Source organism: Pavona decussata, unplaced genomic scaffold (genome assembly GCF_977016875.1).
Source record: "Pavona decussata unplaced genomic scaffold, jaPavDecu1.1 SCAFFOLD_21, whole genome shotgun sequence".
Lineage (NCBI taxonomy): Eukaryota > Metazoa > Cnidaria > Anthozoa > Scleractinia > Agariciidae > Pavona > Pavona decussata.
In genome coordinates, this window is record NW_028145444.1 from 6,362,700 (window position 1) to 6,379,054 (window position 16,355).

Consider the following 16,355-nt stretch of genomic DNA (forward strand, 5'->3'; position numbering starts at 1 on the left):
ACTAAATTCTAGTTTAAGTGCATTTGGGATATTTTCCTATTCTAGGCTTGTGTACCTGGCCTGTAAACTGATATGGAAGCCAGATCAATTGGAAAATCGACAATTTTTCCAAATGTAGCATTTCGGCTCAAAAATTAAAAAGAAAAAAGTTTTCACGGGAAGCGAATCTACTCAGTCAAAAGGTTAAGGTGTGTTCTTCACGTTGTGCAGCGATCTATCTTTAAAGACGCCAGACAGGCAAACATGGAACAAACTCGTGTCTTTGAAGTAGCCTTTATTTAACGTGATATCTTTATATAATGTGATAACTTTATATAAGTTATCCATCCAGCGGCGCATAATGACTCCATGAAATAATTGCCATTGATATATGTATATAACTCTGTGAACACCTTAGATCCTTTTAACCTGCGGAAATAAGATAAACAGATGTGAGGTGATTGGCCATCGCTTTCCATGCGCGTTCGTTTGTCGTTTCAATAGACCGTATTCGTATTCTCGGTATTGAACTGGAATTAGCTTGCACACGAGGCTTATGCTGGGAAATCTTTTCACATGCCGGGTGAAATAGTTTCCAATATATTCCCCTGCAAGAGCCTCCATTGCAAGCTCGATCCAGTTCAATACCGAGAATACGAATATGGTCTATTAACAATAGAGTGTGTGCACGACGGCCATGTTGGAGGACCAAAACAATACAATGATTTTCCTTTGGAAAATATATGCTATTTTTATGCAAATATCTTCTATTGTTTTAGTCCTCCAACATGGCCGCCGTGCACACACTCTATTGGTTCATGCGTTAGCGTGCGTTCATCGAGATATGAAGCACGCGGGAAGTTTGGAGAGCACGAAAGATGCGTAAGAGTTGCTCGAGGCTTAGCCGAGGGCAACTCTAGCTTCTTGAGTGCTCTCCAAACTTCCCAAGTCGGCACCCTTAATTCCCACTAACGCCTTTAAAACAAGTAATTTATTCTTGTTTTCTACGTTAATACGCTACCACCAATAGGGTTACCGAAGCTCTACTGTTCAATATAGACCAATATATAAACCACATACAACACACAATTCCTTGATTCGCTCTGACGAGAACTAACGCTCAAATATCTTTACGGTGGCCAAATTAAGATAATAGCAAACATTCGTTTCTACTTCCCACCGACGCAGTACAACAGGTTTTGTAGAAACTAACCCCCTTATCTATTTATTTCATCAGGACTTGTTGACATTTTAAAACGTGTCCTCCTGTTTTGGTTATTCTCACATATAGTTGTCAATCAGCCACTGTAACACGTGAACAACTGACAAACAACAAGAAAAAAAAAAGGAAAAATTTACTGTACTCTAGGGTAATTGAAAGCCAAACATCCATAAACCACCACCAGGGAGACACATTTGAGAATAGTTGAAACCGTCTTTCAAACTGATTGATCATAAAACATGTGTGTAACATACCATTCCGTTGACAGTGATCAGTGAATCCCTTGTCCACATTAATGAGCTTTTGATTTGTGCTGATCCTGTGAAACAAGTGCAAAAGACGCAGTCACACATCTTGGTTTAAATGTCTGATGTGGTTGGACTAATATTAATAGTTCATGGTAATTATCACGAAATTTTTAGTTCGTTTTATAACTCTGCATCGCAAGTATTGTTATAGGAATGGTATTTATTCTTACCTTTTTCGTCGGATTTCGATCAACACAATAGCCATGTTGAAAAATTATACTTCAGGTTAAGGTAACTGGCCCTGGATTCCAGCACTTTCCAACATCCAAAAGTTGACGGATCAATACTACCATTGTTTATCAGTTGATACAACAATAATGGTACGACACAAATGCCAACTTTATATTCTCTTCATAGGCTACCATAGAAACGATAAAAACTTAGAACGATAGAAAAAGTATCAAAAAAACGAGCCCCCTGATCCTCATTTTTACTGTCAAATTATGAACATGCCAAGAAGCAACATTTTGTAAATTTGATTGGGATTCAGAGCACCTTAATTTTCGAACATTTAAGGTTGAATCGTTGCTATGGTAGCCCACTATGTCAAAAAATGCCGAGAATTTGTTTGACAATGTTTAAGCATGTGTTTGATACCATTCTTGTAGTACCCAATGTTATAAAGGGGTAGCAATGATTGATCAAAGGATAACTAAAGGGAAGTGGCAGAAAACGTTGTGAGCCACCTTAATTCCGCTGATAAGTAGCTTTACCTTTTTCTTTTTCAGTTTGCGACCAACACAATGACCATTTTCACTGGTTAAAAAGTAAAACAAGGAAAAATGAATAAATATTTAAAGTTGCAATGTAACTTCAGTCAAGAACAACTCTAACAAAAAATACTCGAAGTTCCTCAAATAAGGTGGCTCGTAAAAGCCTCGAATAGTGAGGCCAATCGAGTAACGGATTCAATCCCATAGTAACCCAATAATTCTGGATGTAATATAATGTTCACAACGACTCGATAAAGGGGTAAAAGAGTAAAAGGTGTCACATATTAGCTTCCAAAGTTATGGGGCATAATGACTTCAGGGTTCATTCAATTTACCTCAAAGTTTACACTATCACAACTAGTTTTCAGTAAGATCGATTCCAGCCATTTTGTATTCGTATGCCTGAACGGGAGGTAACTTGCCCTCCTTTGGATTGGAATTTGAATTTTCCACAGTTTTAGTTTGTGTACTGATATATTACAAATTCAAGACTTAAAACTGAAGTATACATTTTTCATGCGCGTCATATTGTTCATTTATTTATTTATTTATTCATTTATTTATTTATTTATTCATTCATTTATTTTTGTCTCTAAAGTCTCTTTCCATGCCTACTCGATTTTAACTCCCTTGGTGTCTGGCGAGGTTTTGATTCAAGATTTCAAACTGAAATACATTTTTCATATACGTTAAGTTTATTAATATTAATCTGTTAATGTTTCCCTTCATGCATGTCTACTTGATTTTCAGATCAGACTCTTGTTCATTTGACTCTTGTTGGCGCTACGCAAGGCTAAGTAGGGAAGACAAGAGCAACTCAGAATGGAGGAAATTACTTGAATGTGCGGATTACGCGAGTAGAAATTGTACAAGTACTCCAACACTTATACTAAACGTATTCTTCAAAATGCATTAATAATTCATAAGCCCATTGACCTATCAAATTGCTGATAAAACATCACGTGCAGTGGTTTCAAAACCCGATAAAACTTCCTCCTAATTTCCAACCTTCACAAAAGCATCATTGTTATGAACTCTCTTGACACACGCTATTCCAAGAATGTTTTCAAAGCCGTTCAAAAAACTCGCAGCAAGTGTCTTATCGGGTCTAAAACCATTCGGCTGCGCCTCGCGATTTTAAATCCCGATAAAACGCTGCTGGTCGTGTTTTAAACATTACTTATCAATTTATGGATCGACGAGAAGACGTGCATTTGTTTATACAAGTTTGATGTAATACTATTTTTTGCTTATACAACATTTTCAGTTGACTATGAAATACAACTTATCCCTTTATTGGAAATGACAAATGGAGGAGAGTCTATAACACAAAATACAATTACTCCATATCATTTTTTTAAAATAAAGTAGAGTGTACGCTCACTCTGTTTGATTGAATGACCCGTTTTCATAATTCCATAAAAACACGGTGTCGTGTACTAATTAGTGGCATACAGTATAAGTAAATTAAGATAGTCAACAGGCGTGACGCATTCTTAGGTTGTCTGAAATAGTGTCTAAGTGGTTCTATCTAACTCCGTCAAAAAGATCTAGAAAACAAGAGGAACCTTACCATTTCTCCGATGGAGGGCACCTCTTTCCAGGTCGACCGCATTTGTCCGCTATTGGGTGGTCCTCCTACAAAAGGAAACGTGTAAGACTCGATCTTGAATATGAGAAAGATACAGACTAAACCTCTTATACATATGAACACCAAAGGCTGCTACGTGGCTTTATAACTCTGCACACTGAACTCAGGCGTATGGACAACAGGAACAAGGAACTCTGGGGGTGTAGGAATGGCGGAGCTTGCCTCCCACCAATGTGGCCCGGGTTCGATTCCCGGACTCGGCGTCATATGTGGGTAGTTTGTTGTTGGTTTTCATCAACGACTACACCAACAACACCAGCAACAAAAACTTAATTATATCACAAGCAGATAAATTAGTACAAAAATTCTTCCACCCGCATGTAGTTAACTAATTGAGGTGGGGGAAGAACAAAACAGAAATTACAAATATCATACTAAATAAAATTGTAGCTTAATTTAACAACACTAGCTTTAAAAAGTAACTAATATTAGGATAACACTATTTTTAAGGATTATGGAAGGATATCATAAGTTTTTTCTTTGGGTACTTTCTCTCCTCAAAAACAAACACTTCTAAATTCCAATACCAATTCCAATTAGTGTTTTGCGCTAAATACATTGCTGTTTGAGGACAAAATTTTCCATACACTATCTGCATTTTCTTTAGAGAAGAAGATTATTTCTTCATTTTGCTACCTGTCATCATGCAGTTATAACATTAATGATGATAATAATGACATGACTTTGTGTTACCTCGTTCCAAGCATGACACGAGCCATTTTCACTGGAAAATTAAGACAGACAGAGGAAAGAGGTCAATCATGCAATTTTTCCTTAATTTCATAAATTTCCAGCTGTTTTAGGTGAGAGCCGTATAAAAATAAAAGCAAAGCAGGCCCTGGACTTTATGATTTGATCGTGAAAGGGTATTGTCGCGGGAAGTTTGCACTGTTTGGGTTAAAACTGCACTGACCGATTACGGATTATTCAAATTAGGGTTAGGCTTGAATTAAAATGCTCTTTTTTACTAATAAAGAAAGCCATATAATAAACAACTAAGTAATCTCGACCGTTCGGTCGTTTTGGGAAAATCTGAGATTTTCCTGTAACGACCTCACTCTCGGTTATTAAGTAGTTACTGGTTACTATATTTTGACAGGCTCTTGTCACAGTCTTGATACTCTTGGAGAAACAAAGGTACTAAAGCAACACTAAACGGTGGAGAAGTGCGAATCATTTTGCAACAGTCAAGTCCATATTGAAGTTTCGGCAGTATGTCTTGAAAACGTTTCCTGTGTTCCTTTCAAAACAATCTTCCTTGAATTGGGAAAAAAATAGAACATCTTTGAACTTGAGTTTCTGACTAGCCTGCCAAAAACTTACCAAAACAAAAACGGGTTGTTGCAGGGATTGGTTGGTCCACACTCATCACCCGCTTGTTTTTTTGCCTTCAAAATAAAGTCAAGGAAACACAATAGGCTTTCAAAGATTTCAAAGGTGACCTATATGATTATTATATTACTAAGCACAAATTGTGTCAAACATCAAGAACTCTAATCATCATATAAATACTGAATAGCTTTTAATTAATATGGATAAGCATAACTGGCACGCTTACATACTAACGATACAAATACGTTTACTCGTGCGTCGTGCCTTTTATTGGGCCAGTGACAGAAGTCAGAACGTTTTCGGTTTTCTCCGGGAAATTTCCTGAGGTTTTCGGAAATTATATTTAAAGACGGTGTCTACTTTTGCTACTGCGCGTACGTTCTGGGCATCTCGAGATGGTCCGAGAAACTTTGGACGGTCACAACTAATTCAAAAATATTTTTCGCAGTTTATGCCGGACTATGCGAGAAAAATCTTAGCAAGGGCTACTGAAATCAAAAAAGAATGTTGGTGACAGCAACCCATTTTTTTAAGGAAGCAATTAAGCTTCAATTTGGTAAAAAACGTCCATACATTACTTTGTATTTTAGCGCTTTTTAGAATTATTTTTGCTTAAATATCTCTGAAAAATGCGTAGACGCCCATTTTCTTTTTGGAATTTTGTTTTAGCGATGTAACTTTAAGTTGTTTTTATTTATTTTTCTTCCTTTATTTCCTTATTGTTTTGCATAAAGTTCATTCTTAACATGCGGTGGATGATCTTTTAAAGTAGTGGAGGGACCGAGGGTTAGCGCTATTTCGCTCCCCACCTCCCACTTACCTGAAGGTCTGTCTACCCTACTGACATGTATTACATTCACAGACAAAAAAAAGAAAAGAAATAAACAACAATTACCTTCACGGAAAAAACCGCCATGATCTTAATGCAAACGATAAGGGCAAACAAAGCAGCATTTCGTTTCATCATTCTGCAAAAAAAGAGAACATGATTAAGGAATGCTCATGACATTTTTACCAGTTAATTATCATGATATTAGGCAACATTGAGATTTATGTCTATTGCCCCATTTCCCACTAGCCATTTCTAGAGTATTGTAAGTGATTAGAGGTTCTGTCCCATTACAGAATAAGACAATACAAAAATAAGCCACCCTCGCGAAAAGTTACGTCACAGTAAGATCACTAATGAAAAACAAACAACCAAAAAAAAATTATAAACAGCCAAAGAAGCGAACGAACGAAAAAAGGCTTACATGGAGCTGTGGATGGTAAAGGTATACGTATGTTTGGCTAATCTTTACAATGACTGAATTCATTTTACTAAAAGAGTCTAATTTTCTGAACCTTTGTGCAAAAATACAAACTTGTCAGTCAAAGTCATATTAGCTGTTGTGCTGAAGGTTGAGAAATCATTTGAAGGTATAACGATGATACAAAGACCTTTAAAAAGTGATCAATGGCCGCTTGGATGGCTTTAAGTGAAGAAACTTTGAAGGGTTCTCCAATTGTTTGTCTCACTGACACATAAAACCTCTGCAAACAAGTGTTTAATTCGGCATTGGTTTGTTGTTCAATGGGTGCTGTAATTTCTTTTTGGGTTGAAAACCAGTCCAGTTCTGCATTTACCTTTACAAATCTTCATTCCATACTTGTTCTAGGGAAACGATTAATGTAGCTTTACAAAGCTTGAAATACGTCACGAGAATAAGGAAAACTCATCGATTGTTGCCCGAAGGAAACAATTTAAGTTGTAAACGGCTTGCGAGTTGGCTACTGCGTGATGTGTTTCACGCGTGCAATTTGGCCGCTTAGATAAAAAATATTTGTAAATTCATTGCTTTGTAAATAAACGTTAACGAAAGAAGAATAAAGGAAAAGTAATGTTTGGTTGTGGTCCGAAATATTTGAGCATGTTTACAAGCTGACATGGTGAATAAGCATCGCGAATTAATTTCACAAGTCCAACACATTAATTCATAACTCTGTGAATTTTCTCCTACAGAAATAATTCTAGTCTTTAAGCGAACGTTAACAAAAGCAGAATACAGGAAAAATAATGTTTTGTTGTGGTCCGAAATATTTGAGCGTTTAAAATTGTGCGCGTGTTTACAAGCGCTTTCCGGTAATCACAAAATGTCCAAAAATTAATTTATCCACAAATATTTGTCGTATGGCAACGATTTAAGTATCTGTGTTTAGTTTGAAACGCGTTAAATATGGAAAATTATCGAGAATTACCTACAAAAATGCATTAAGTTTCTATGCGACTTGCGAGTTGCTCTCCACATAGTTTGTTCGGGAATGCCGAAATGTGAGATCTGGTAAAGTTCGATACAACGCCATTTCTGGTTGGTTACCAGAATTAAGAATGCCTCATTCTAATCTGCTCTGTGATTGGCTCTTTCCTTCTGTGTTTGGTTTTCGCTCAGTTCGGGGAAGAAACAAAAACACGGAAAAGTTTTCGCTCCGATTAAGATTGTCATGCGACGTTTTAATACATACATGCCCTTTGTGTGGGGAGAGAACAGTGAGAAATTGTTTTTTCGGAAGACAACAGCGACTTTAGCCGAAAAGAGTTTGCAGTAACGTTCAAACGGCCTTGCCAAATTACACAAGTTTCCAACACGATGGATATAAGCTTGCTTACTTTTGGGGATAAAATGGAGGTAGGTCATATATTTTTGTTTTTGGTATTTCTTGACAAAAAATGATTTTTTTTAAAATGATTATTTATTTAGTAAACGCAAATTAATTTCCCCAAAATACTTTACCTTGAGTTCCTGAACACGCGCGCCGCATTTGCTAGCATATTTTCAGTTTTTGTCTTCTGCTAAAAGACTATTTTCCTTCTATAAATTGAACTGGACTTTGAGTAAGAGACTTCATAATATAATATTAGTCCTTTCAGACCAGTGTGCTTATTCCTTCAAGATTCATACAACATCTCTCATAGGACTTTGGAGAAATTGATAGAGTGTCCACACAATATTATTATTCATCTGCTGGTGAGATCAATATCCCTCCCACCCCTCAGCTAAGAGAAATGAAAAATGTCCGACTTATGACCGCCAAAATAATAGTAATGAAACCCGTACTACAACAGAGAACACCTTGTCTGAACCGATTAGGGCTCTTTATGTAAGTGTAGTTAGTTTAATTTTATCCCCTCTCTCCCACCTACTGAGTTAAAAAAAATTTGGATCCAAAATATTAAACTAGCCTTCCTCTAAAATAAAAATGGGGACAGTGGTTTACATGTCTGCACCACCTAATGTTTTGTAGGTCTATGCTTGTGATAGGCTTTAGAAAAGAAGTAGTTTTAAAAGGAGGACATGCCTCTTTGGATTTGACATCACTTATAGGTTTTAGAATCTTTTTGCCATTGTTCTTTTCTTCAAGATAGGGGAATTTCTCCATTATTTTATCATTAGTATGGAGTCCTTGAAGTACTAAACACACTTCATTTACTACTTTCATTGTTAATCCTTAGCACATTCTCTGATACAAATAGTTATCACTGGCCCCAGTTTCTCCTTTATTTCTTATTAACTCTGCCTTAATTTCTTCCACCTGATTTCTAGGGAGAAGCAAGTTCCTAAAGTTCCTATCAGAGATGTGAATATCTTCAAGGGCTAAAACAGCTGGACACAGCTCAACACATAATTAAGAGCAATGACAGTCATTTCGGACAACAGATATCACAACAGCTGCATTTCTCACACAAAAGCCAAAACCAAAGTGGTTATAAGCAAAAATTTTCCCCTGCACAGATTTCTGGGGTATTTACACTAATCTGTCATGATGGGTTGCATTTCTTCAATATTTGCACCAATATGATTGTTGTTAAAGTAAAGTTTTGATGTAGCAGGCTTCCCATCTCTTCCACTTTCTTGGAAAAAACTTTCCATGGTTTGCGGAAGACCAAAATGAATAAATTATTATCCTTCCGACACAATGAGAATCAAACCCCATTCCCAAAGATTGTGGCAAATAATATTCATTGTCAGTCTGTAGAGACTGAGCCAAAAGTGTATTTTGAGGAATTTGGGGAGTAAGGTAGAACTGGTGATCCCCAAGCTTTCCACCCAAAAAGGCACCCCCAAATCCACACAGTACTAATGATGAGTAAATAACAGGCTGACAGGCTTAATTTTTGACATTGGTGGTGATAAGTTCATCTGCTATGGGCGAAAATATGTAATCAAACTGGTCAACATTACTTTGTGTTAAGATAGGAGGGCCTTTGTAGTACTCCATAAATCTTTCATATTCAAACTTTGTATGATTGTAGTTTGGTTGTTTTTCTGTTGCTGTTGTTGTCATGACAACAATCTTCGCTGTAGGGAATACTGAGGAAAGTGTTCCTCGTTTGCTGTACTCTGAAGTTGTGCCCCCTGAACAAAGATGCAATTAATTAAGAAAAAACTGTAGTCATTCACCGGGATGTTGTTATTCTTTCCATTAAAATAAGACAATATAATTACCAGAAAATGGATAATGAGAAGGCTGAATAAAAAGGGATTCTCAAGTAACTAAGCCCTTTTTGACGCATGGGGTGGTGGAAGGACGAAGCATAAAAGAAGCTGCGATAATCACCAACAATATGGCTCTGTATTTATTAGCTTTTAACCTTTAAGCCTCAGTGTCAACATACAGTTTCTCCTTACTGGTCTCTACATGTCCATTTTTCATAGTAGCATTATAGGGAGGTTGTTGAAATATCAAGAAATTTCACCACTGGTGATCTCATGACCTCTCCTTGATTGTGTATTGATAAATATTGGGAGAAATTTTGATACTGATCACCACTGGGGCTTAAAGGTTCAAGGTTCACTGTTCTGATATTTTTTGTGTACTTGTGTGAAAAGTCCTTGAACATAATTTTGTGTTGCTGGTCTTAATATTAAGAAAAGTTAGGACCTGACATGGGTGCAAATATCAATACAAGAAAATTTTTTTTGCACAAGGAATTGGCATCAACAAGGAATTTTCATCCAAGACAGACACTGTTTTCAAAGTTTCTTTTCCCCACCACTTCTCTGCAGTGGGTTTGTGTCTGACAGTTTGATTAAATGTTGTTTCCTGGCTATGGAAGGCCATGGTTAAGGAATACTTAGGAATTCATGGTTACTGAAGATCAGCTTACTGTGAAAGCTGTTGTTTTGCTGCAGAAATGGGTGACAGTTCATTAGAACACACAGACATGCACAGGAAAACAAATAGTGGAACTATTTTTTTTTATTTGTTTTCTATTTATCTGCCATTTGCTACTTTTATGAGCCCAAAAGACCTTCACACCTTCCTATTATTATTGATATTATTTTTTTTTTGCTGAAATCAAGGATCCCATCAGAGGTGAGTGTCCAAGCACCAAGATAGCTGCTTTGGACATAAAGAACCTTGTATTATTCTTAGTGTATCATCCTCTATGCATGTACAAATAATGCAATGCTCAGTACAACAATGATTATTTTAGCAGCTCATTGTGCCTTGCAAATCAAATGCAGATAATGACCTTTGTTCTTCATATCAAGAGTCAAATATTATTGGACTTGTGTATTATGTGGTTCTAATTTTCGAGTCTGTGGACTCCTATGTGTAAAATTATAACCTTTATTAACTTGTCATCAAAGAAGCAGTCGAGGGGGCATGTCCCCTAAACTTAACATAAATTTCAGGTGAAAACTTTTCAAGTGTTATGTGATAAAGGTGAATCAAGAACCACTGAAATGGAAAGCTCATCACTACCAAATAAAACTCTAATGGGAAACTCATAGGGACTTGCTCTGTTTGCTCACATGTTGCAAGTAACCAAACATTCTTCAGATCCAAAATCCAGATGTGGTACCTCCATTTCCCAAAAGAAGTTCAAACTTCCATTTTTGAGAAAAAAAAAACCCCTTTAAAACAGCAAGGGTGTACTCGGTATTTTAATGTTGGACATAATTGGGCGCCTACCATTTACACGGACAGGTCTTTCTGGTTTGCTGGTATATAACCAAGACAGTAGCATGGTGTTAGGGCTAGGATGGTTCATGGTTCATTTATTTCACACTATTTACACAACATTAACATAGAAAGAAAAGTATTACAACAAATGATTACAAGATAAAAATAAATACAGTACAAATTATAAAATGTGTGTGGTGGTCAAAGTAGCAAAGGCTTTCTAGCTGACCACCACCTACTTTTAAGTAAACAAAGAAATGACACTGAGCTTTATTGAGATATTAGAAAATGTGGGAAATGTTTGTAGAGCCTAGGATGTACAAGAGAGAATTACATTTGTGTAAATTAAGGTATGTTCGAGATATACTGAACCGAGCAAGAAATCTAAACAGGACAAGCTTAATAAAAGAAGAACAAAACAATAAATAAATAAAAACAAAAAAAAAGCAAAAAAACAACATACAAACAACAACAACAACAACAAACAAAAAGAAAGGAAAAGGACAACACATCATCAGCAGCAACAGCAGCGACAACAAAGATCAAAATATAAGCAGACAATTATTATTATTATTATTATTATTATTATTATTATTATTATTATTATTATTATTATTTTTAACTCTATTATTATTATTAGATAGTTACATACTATTATATTTGATCATTAAACAGAACATATATTATTTGATTGACAAGAGATCAGGTGGGCCTTATAAAGTTTCTTAAACCTGTTAAAAGTTTTTGTTTTTTTCAATGCCATGGGGACAGTTTCCCATATGACAGAAGCAGAGTACTTAAAAGTAAATTTGCCTATGTTAGTTCTAACTTGTGGTCGGTGGAAATTAAGCTTGGCAGAATTTCTGGTGTTATAGGAGTGGACAGTTGTTGTAGGTAGGAGGAGGCCCTGTTTAGCTGGTTCATATAAAATTATATTATTACAGTGACCTTGAGTTGTGTCCTTTGGCCTGTAAAAGAAACCTGCCGCATTTACACAATCCATTTGGTTTGGAAATTTAAACCATTAACTTATGGAAGAAGGAGAATTTGTGTGACCAAATCAGCTGACAGACTACAAAGAGAAGAAATAATTTTTACGTATCACTGGTAGACCACAATTTCTGAAACTTTGCAAATGAAAATATGACATGAACCATTTGACTTTCCAATGCAAAATTTAACACCAAGATGCCAATCAGTAACTCTATTGTGCCTCATCTACAACAACGACCACAAAATTTTTCTGATAAAGCTTCGACAACAAAAACTCTCTGCACTGTCTGTTGCTACCTTTACCTTGGGGTGCACAAAAATTATGTGACATTTCCCCGCCTGTAAATTACAGTATCTTCAATACAGTTACCATCTAAGGCGAAAACTGGTACAGCTTACTCCGGTTGACTTAAGTCTTTTTAATTGATCGTCGATAAGCACGTTGATTTTGAGTGGAGAAAGCACAATTACGATGGATTTGTTCTTGGAACAGTTTTCATTACAAAGATGGTCTAGATGGTCACAAAGGGTAGGAACTAATCTTAGTAAAAAAGTGATTTACCGCGCTTGTTGATTGCAATCTCTCCTGTTGCCTTTTTCGTTTTGGTTTAAGTTTCAAGTTTTGTTGTCCCCTCGACCGAAGAACGTTCCGAAGAGCACAAACCTCACCAGGAATGATCACAGTTACGAGCAGCACGGTGGACAAAGGATGATGGGCAGGCCCGTATTCCGGGCCTCAAATCGAACTTTACCAGATCTCCCCTCCGCCTGACCGTGGGAGATCTGGGTACGAGATTAATATTTCGCCTGTTTGCTTGTCCTCTCATTCGCTGTCGGGTTTCACGTTGAATTTTACTTATTCGTCACCTACTTTCTCATTTTCTTTCTCTCTCTTAATCTGTTCTTTCCACGTTTTTTCACATATTCAACGAATACAAAAATAACTTTAATTTTCTTTAAAATTCCCGATTATTTTTCTAAAAGCAGTTAGCCATCCAACTTCCCGCCGAAAACACGCGGGTTGCAAGCACACTCCGTAAAAACTAAAATCTTAAACTAAGATTTTACCTTACGTTTCCCGTCTTATGCAAGACCACCACCACATTAAATTGAGACGGTGATCATCTTATTTTAACACAGGAGATCTCAAATGAAGACTATCGGAGTCTCAGTTAGTATATAAGATAAAAGATTGTCTTAAATATTGTCTTTAAATCGTCTTCATTTGAGACGGCGCTTATCTTAATCAACATTGAGGCATCTTACTTTAAGAAAGACCAGTCTTAATTATATTAATCTGAGTCGATGGGGTCCTTATTTTAAGACGTTTTTTGGTCTTGTGGAAATTTTAAGACGCCTAAGCAGGCTATAAGATACTGCCATCCTACGTAAGATGCAATACGCCTTAAGCTGGCGACACACCTGGCATTTTATACGACGATCGCAGCGAATTTGATCTCCAGCGAAAATCGCAAGTGATTTTTGCCACCGATTGATGCGGACACACCTGGCGATTTTTTTCGCCGATCGCGGCGTTGTTCATGTGATAAACCCGCCCAACCTGACTGATTTACTTTACTGGCAATTCGCAGCGATGAGCGTAAAAAAATCGCGGGAACGGGCACATTTGGCGAATTTAATCGCCGATATCTGACATGCCAGATATCGGCGATTTAATCACCATTTTAGTTCTCGGTAAAAAAAAATAAATAAAAAAAGGCTAACTTGGAAGAAATAGAAAATTCCAACACAAAAGGATCCAAATTTTGGAACGGCCTTCCTGATTGGTTCATTAAAAAAAATGCAGACCCCATAGGGAACAGGACTTCTCTTCTGATTGGTTGATTTTGATCCAAACTCTGCAGACACGGAGTCTGGGCTGGAGTCTGGAGCTTTGATCCATCGCAAACTCTCACCTTGTTCAGACTTAAAACAAGCCGTTAATATTTTTCAAGCAGGGGAGAGTGGAGAATTTACAAGAATTTCGAGACAACAACTTCAATATTTAAATGAGAAGACATCTGGACATCAAATACGGTCTAAAGCCTCGGTTAAACGTTGTAACTATACACGAACTTAACAGCGTGCACTGCACACTCAGCGGAATGAAAATGGAATGAAGAAATTACTGTCTCTTTCTAAACCGCCTGTTTTTTGAAAACCAAGATGAGTCCTGCAATTCTGCTGCGTCACCGATCAAAGGAATGAGTGTAGTGACAATTCAGACAATCTGCAATGCAAAGTTTATAATTTACGGGACTTTTAAGACCAACAAAACAGTATTTAAAATGCCGCGGCCCGAGCTCTGTTTTCCTGCAAATTTACGGTAAGCGGATTTGTATAAGTTGTGTCATTTCAGATTTGGTTTTAATAAAGTACTATGGATTGAAATTTGTTGTGTTTTCATTGCTGCATGTATCATGTTCAAGCTTAACGGTATTAAACGCTCCCTGTTTTTGAATGTAGGCTTAATAGTGACCGTTGCTGTTAGATTGAAGATTTCCTCCTTGCTTCGAAACTTGAATTGAGATTCTAAAGCATCTAGAATAAGATTGTTCAAATCTTGAGTTAAGATGAAAATATGACTTACCACAGCACTTTGAATCTAAGAAAAAATCATCTTAATCTAAGACGCCATCATCGTATAAATAAGAAGAAAGTCGTCTTATCCTAAGATAAATCGTCTTCAAATGAGATTTACGCGCTGTCTTACCACAGCACCAGAATTAAGTGTAAAAAACGTCTTAAAGTAAGATTTTAGTTTTTACGGAGCAGGGTAAAATTGAGGGTGGCATTTCACATTGGCCTACATGGAGGAGCGTACCGGCGTACGGACAGTGACATTATAACCAAAACAAAAAATTCTGGCATCGCTGGGCTACCAAATTGTCTTACCCATGAGGCTCCGCGCGCGCCGAAAAGCTCTGCTATAAAGCGGCCGCTAGCTTGCTTCCTCCCAGTCCTTAGTACGGACGCAAGTTATCCAGTATACAGCCACCACTTTGGCTAGGATAAATCGTCGCTCGACCCCGGAGAACGCTGTTTAGTTTCTGCGTACACGATGTCAGTCTGTATCCGAACATACTAAGCCAATCGACGAATACGACATTCGCCCGGTGTCTTCATAAGTTACAACTGCCGCCGATTATTAAATCCAAGTCAGCAAAGGTGGAGTTCCGTTTAGATTATATTTCTAAGCACCAAACTAAGTTTGAAATTTGCCAAATTGTTGTGAAGAAAATCTTACATCACAAAGGTTACCTTAATTTTGTTTTTCACTCTCAGAATAACAGATATTCTAAAGCTGTCAGGGACATATCCCCAGACTACCCCTGATGGTTATGCAAACTGCGAGTCTTGGGATGACGTGTGAGACATGCGGTTCAACGGTACAGTTACTAATCTCTTCATACTATTCCATATCCAAATGAGTGGAACCATAACGTCGATTTTCCCCCCATTGCGTGAGTATTTTTGTATGTGTGAAATCGGAAGGTTTACACTTAAAAAGTGCTAAGTACGTAAGAGCAGACAATACTTCTTCTGTTCTGATGCACAGGCAATCACCTAACGCTACTTGTTTGTGACGATTTCCGTTGTATTTTCTTGCTAATTTTTTGAATGAGAAAGTACTGGAAAATTAAACGTACCTTTGGAATCTCTCTCTTCACACAAGAGAATCGGAAAGGTCAGCCAAGGATACTGCCGGGTTAAAGCACCGAATTTGTGTCTTGTAATGGGAACGAGAGACTTTCCTAATCATAAAACAGAAATGGACGTGCACTGCTGAAATATTCACGTTGTTATCAGCCAATTAGAACTCACTATTTTGAAAAAGGCCATTGGTTGCTGAATATGGATTAAAGCAAGTATGCCTTCAGCGAACCAGAAGGAATATTTTTGTTAACTTGCAAATGACTGATCAGTCCACCTGTTTACCTTTGCGCCATTTATTGTTATCAAAGTGGTGAGCTTGGATACCATGGATCATTGCATGGAGTAGTTGCAAAACGTAGTGAATGTAGTACTGAATTAAGCTCAATTATTTCTGCTATAATAACTGATCTTACCACGGCAACCTTATTCTGTTTAGCTTGGCGATCAAACTGGGACTGTTTTTTGCTTTTAAACTTAACTAGCAGCATACGTGTTATAATCCTGCTTACAATCTTGCTCTCTCTTTCTTCTCTCTGTACTTCCCCACGCAT

The 16,355-nt window shown here is 37.1% G+C and overlaps 1 protein-coding gene across 1 annotated transcript; it reads right to left on the bottom strand.

Annotated features, from left to right (window-relative positions):
* Nucleotides 1-257: 257 nt before the first annotated feature.
* LOC146486486 (uncharacterized) lies at nt 258-15,939 on the bottom strand. Its single transcript, XM_085096398.1, has 8 exons — nt 15,798-15,939; nt 6,101-6,173; nt 5,197-5,261; nt 4,567-4,597; nt 3,796-3,860; nt 2,223-2,265; nt 1,456-1,520; nt 258-408 (listed from the first exon to the last, which is right to left on the bottom strand). The coding sequence occupies exons 2-7, from the start codon at nt 6,170-6,172 to the stop codon at nt 1,494-1,496; spliced, it is 303 nt and encodes a 100-aa protein (XP_084952524.1). The 5' UTR covers nt 6,173; nt 15,798-15,939; the 3' UTR covers nt 258-408; nt 1,456-1,493.
* Nucleotides 15,940-16,355: the final 416 nt, after the last annotated feature.

Bases quoted from the DNA above. Each gene is read 5' to 3' on its own strand.
- LOC146486486 (XM_085096398.1), bottom strand. From the start codon at position 6,172: ATGATGAAACGAAATGCTGCTTTGTTTGCCCTTATCGTTTGCATTAAG. The intron at 5,262-6,100 runs GTAATTGTTGTT...TTTATTTTGAAG, and splicing joins TGGCGGTTTTTTCCGTGAAG to GCAAAAAAACAAGCGGGTGA. The intron at 4,598-5,196 runs GTAAGTTTTTGG...TTAATTTTCCAG, and splicing joins AACAACCCGTTTTTGTTTTG to TGAAAATGGCTCGTGTCATG.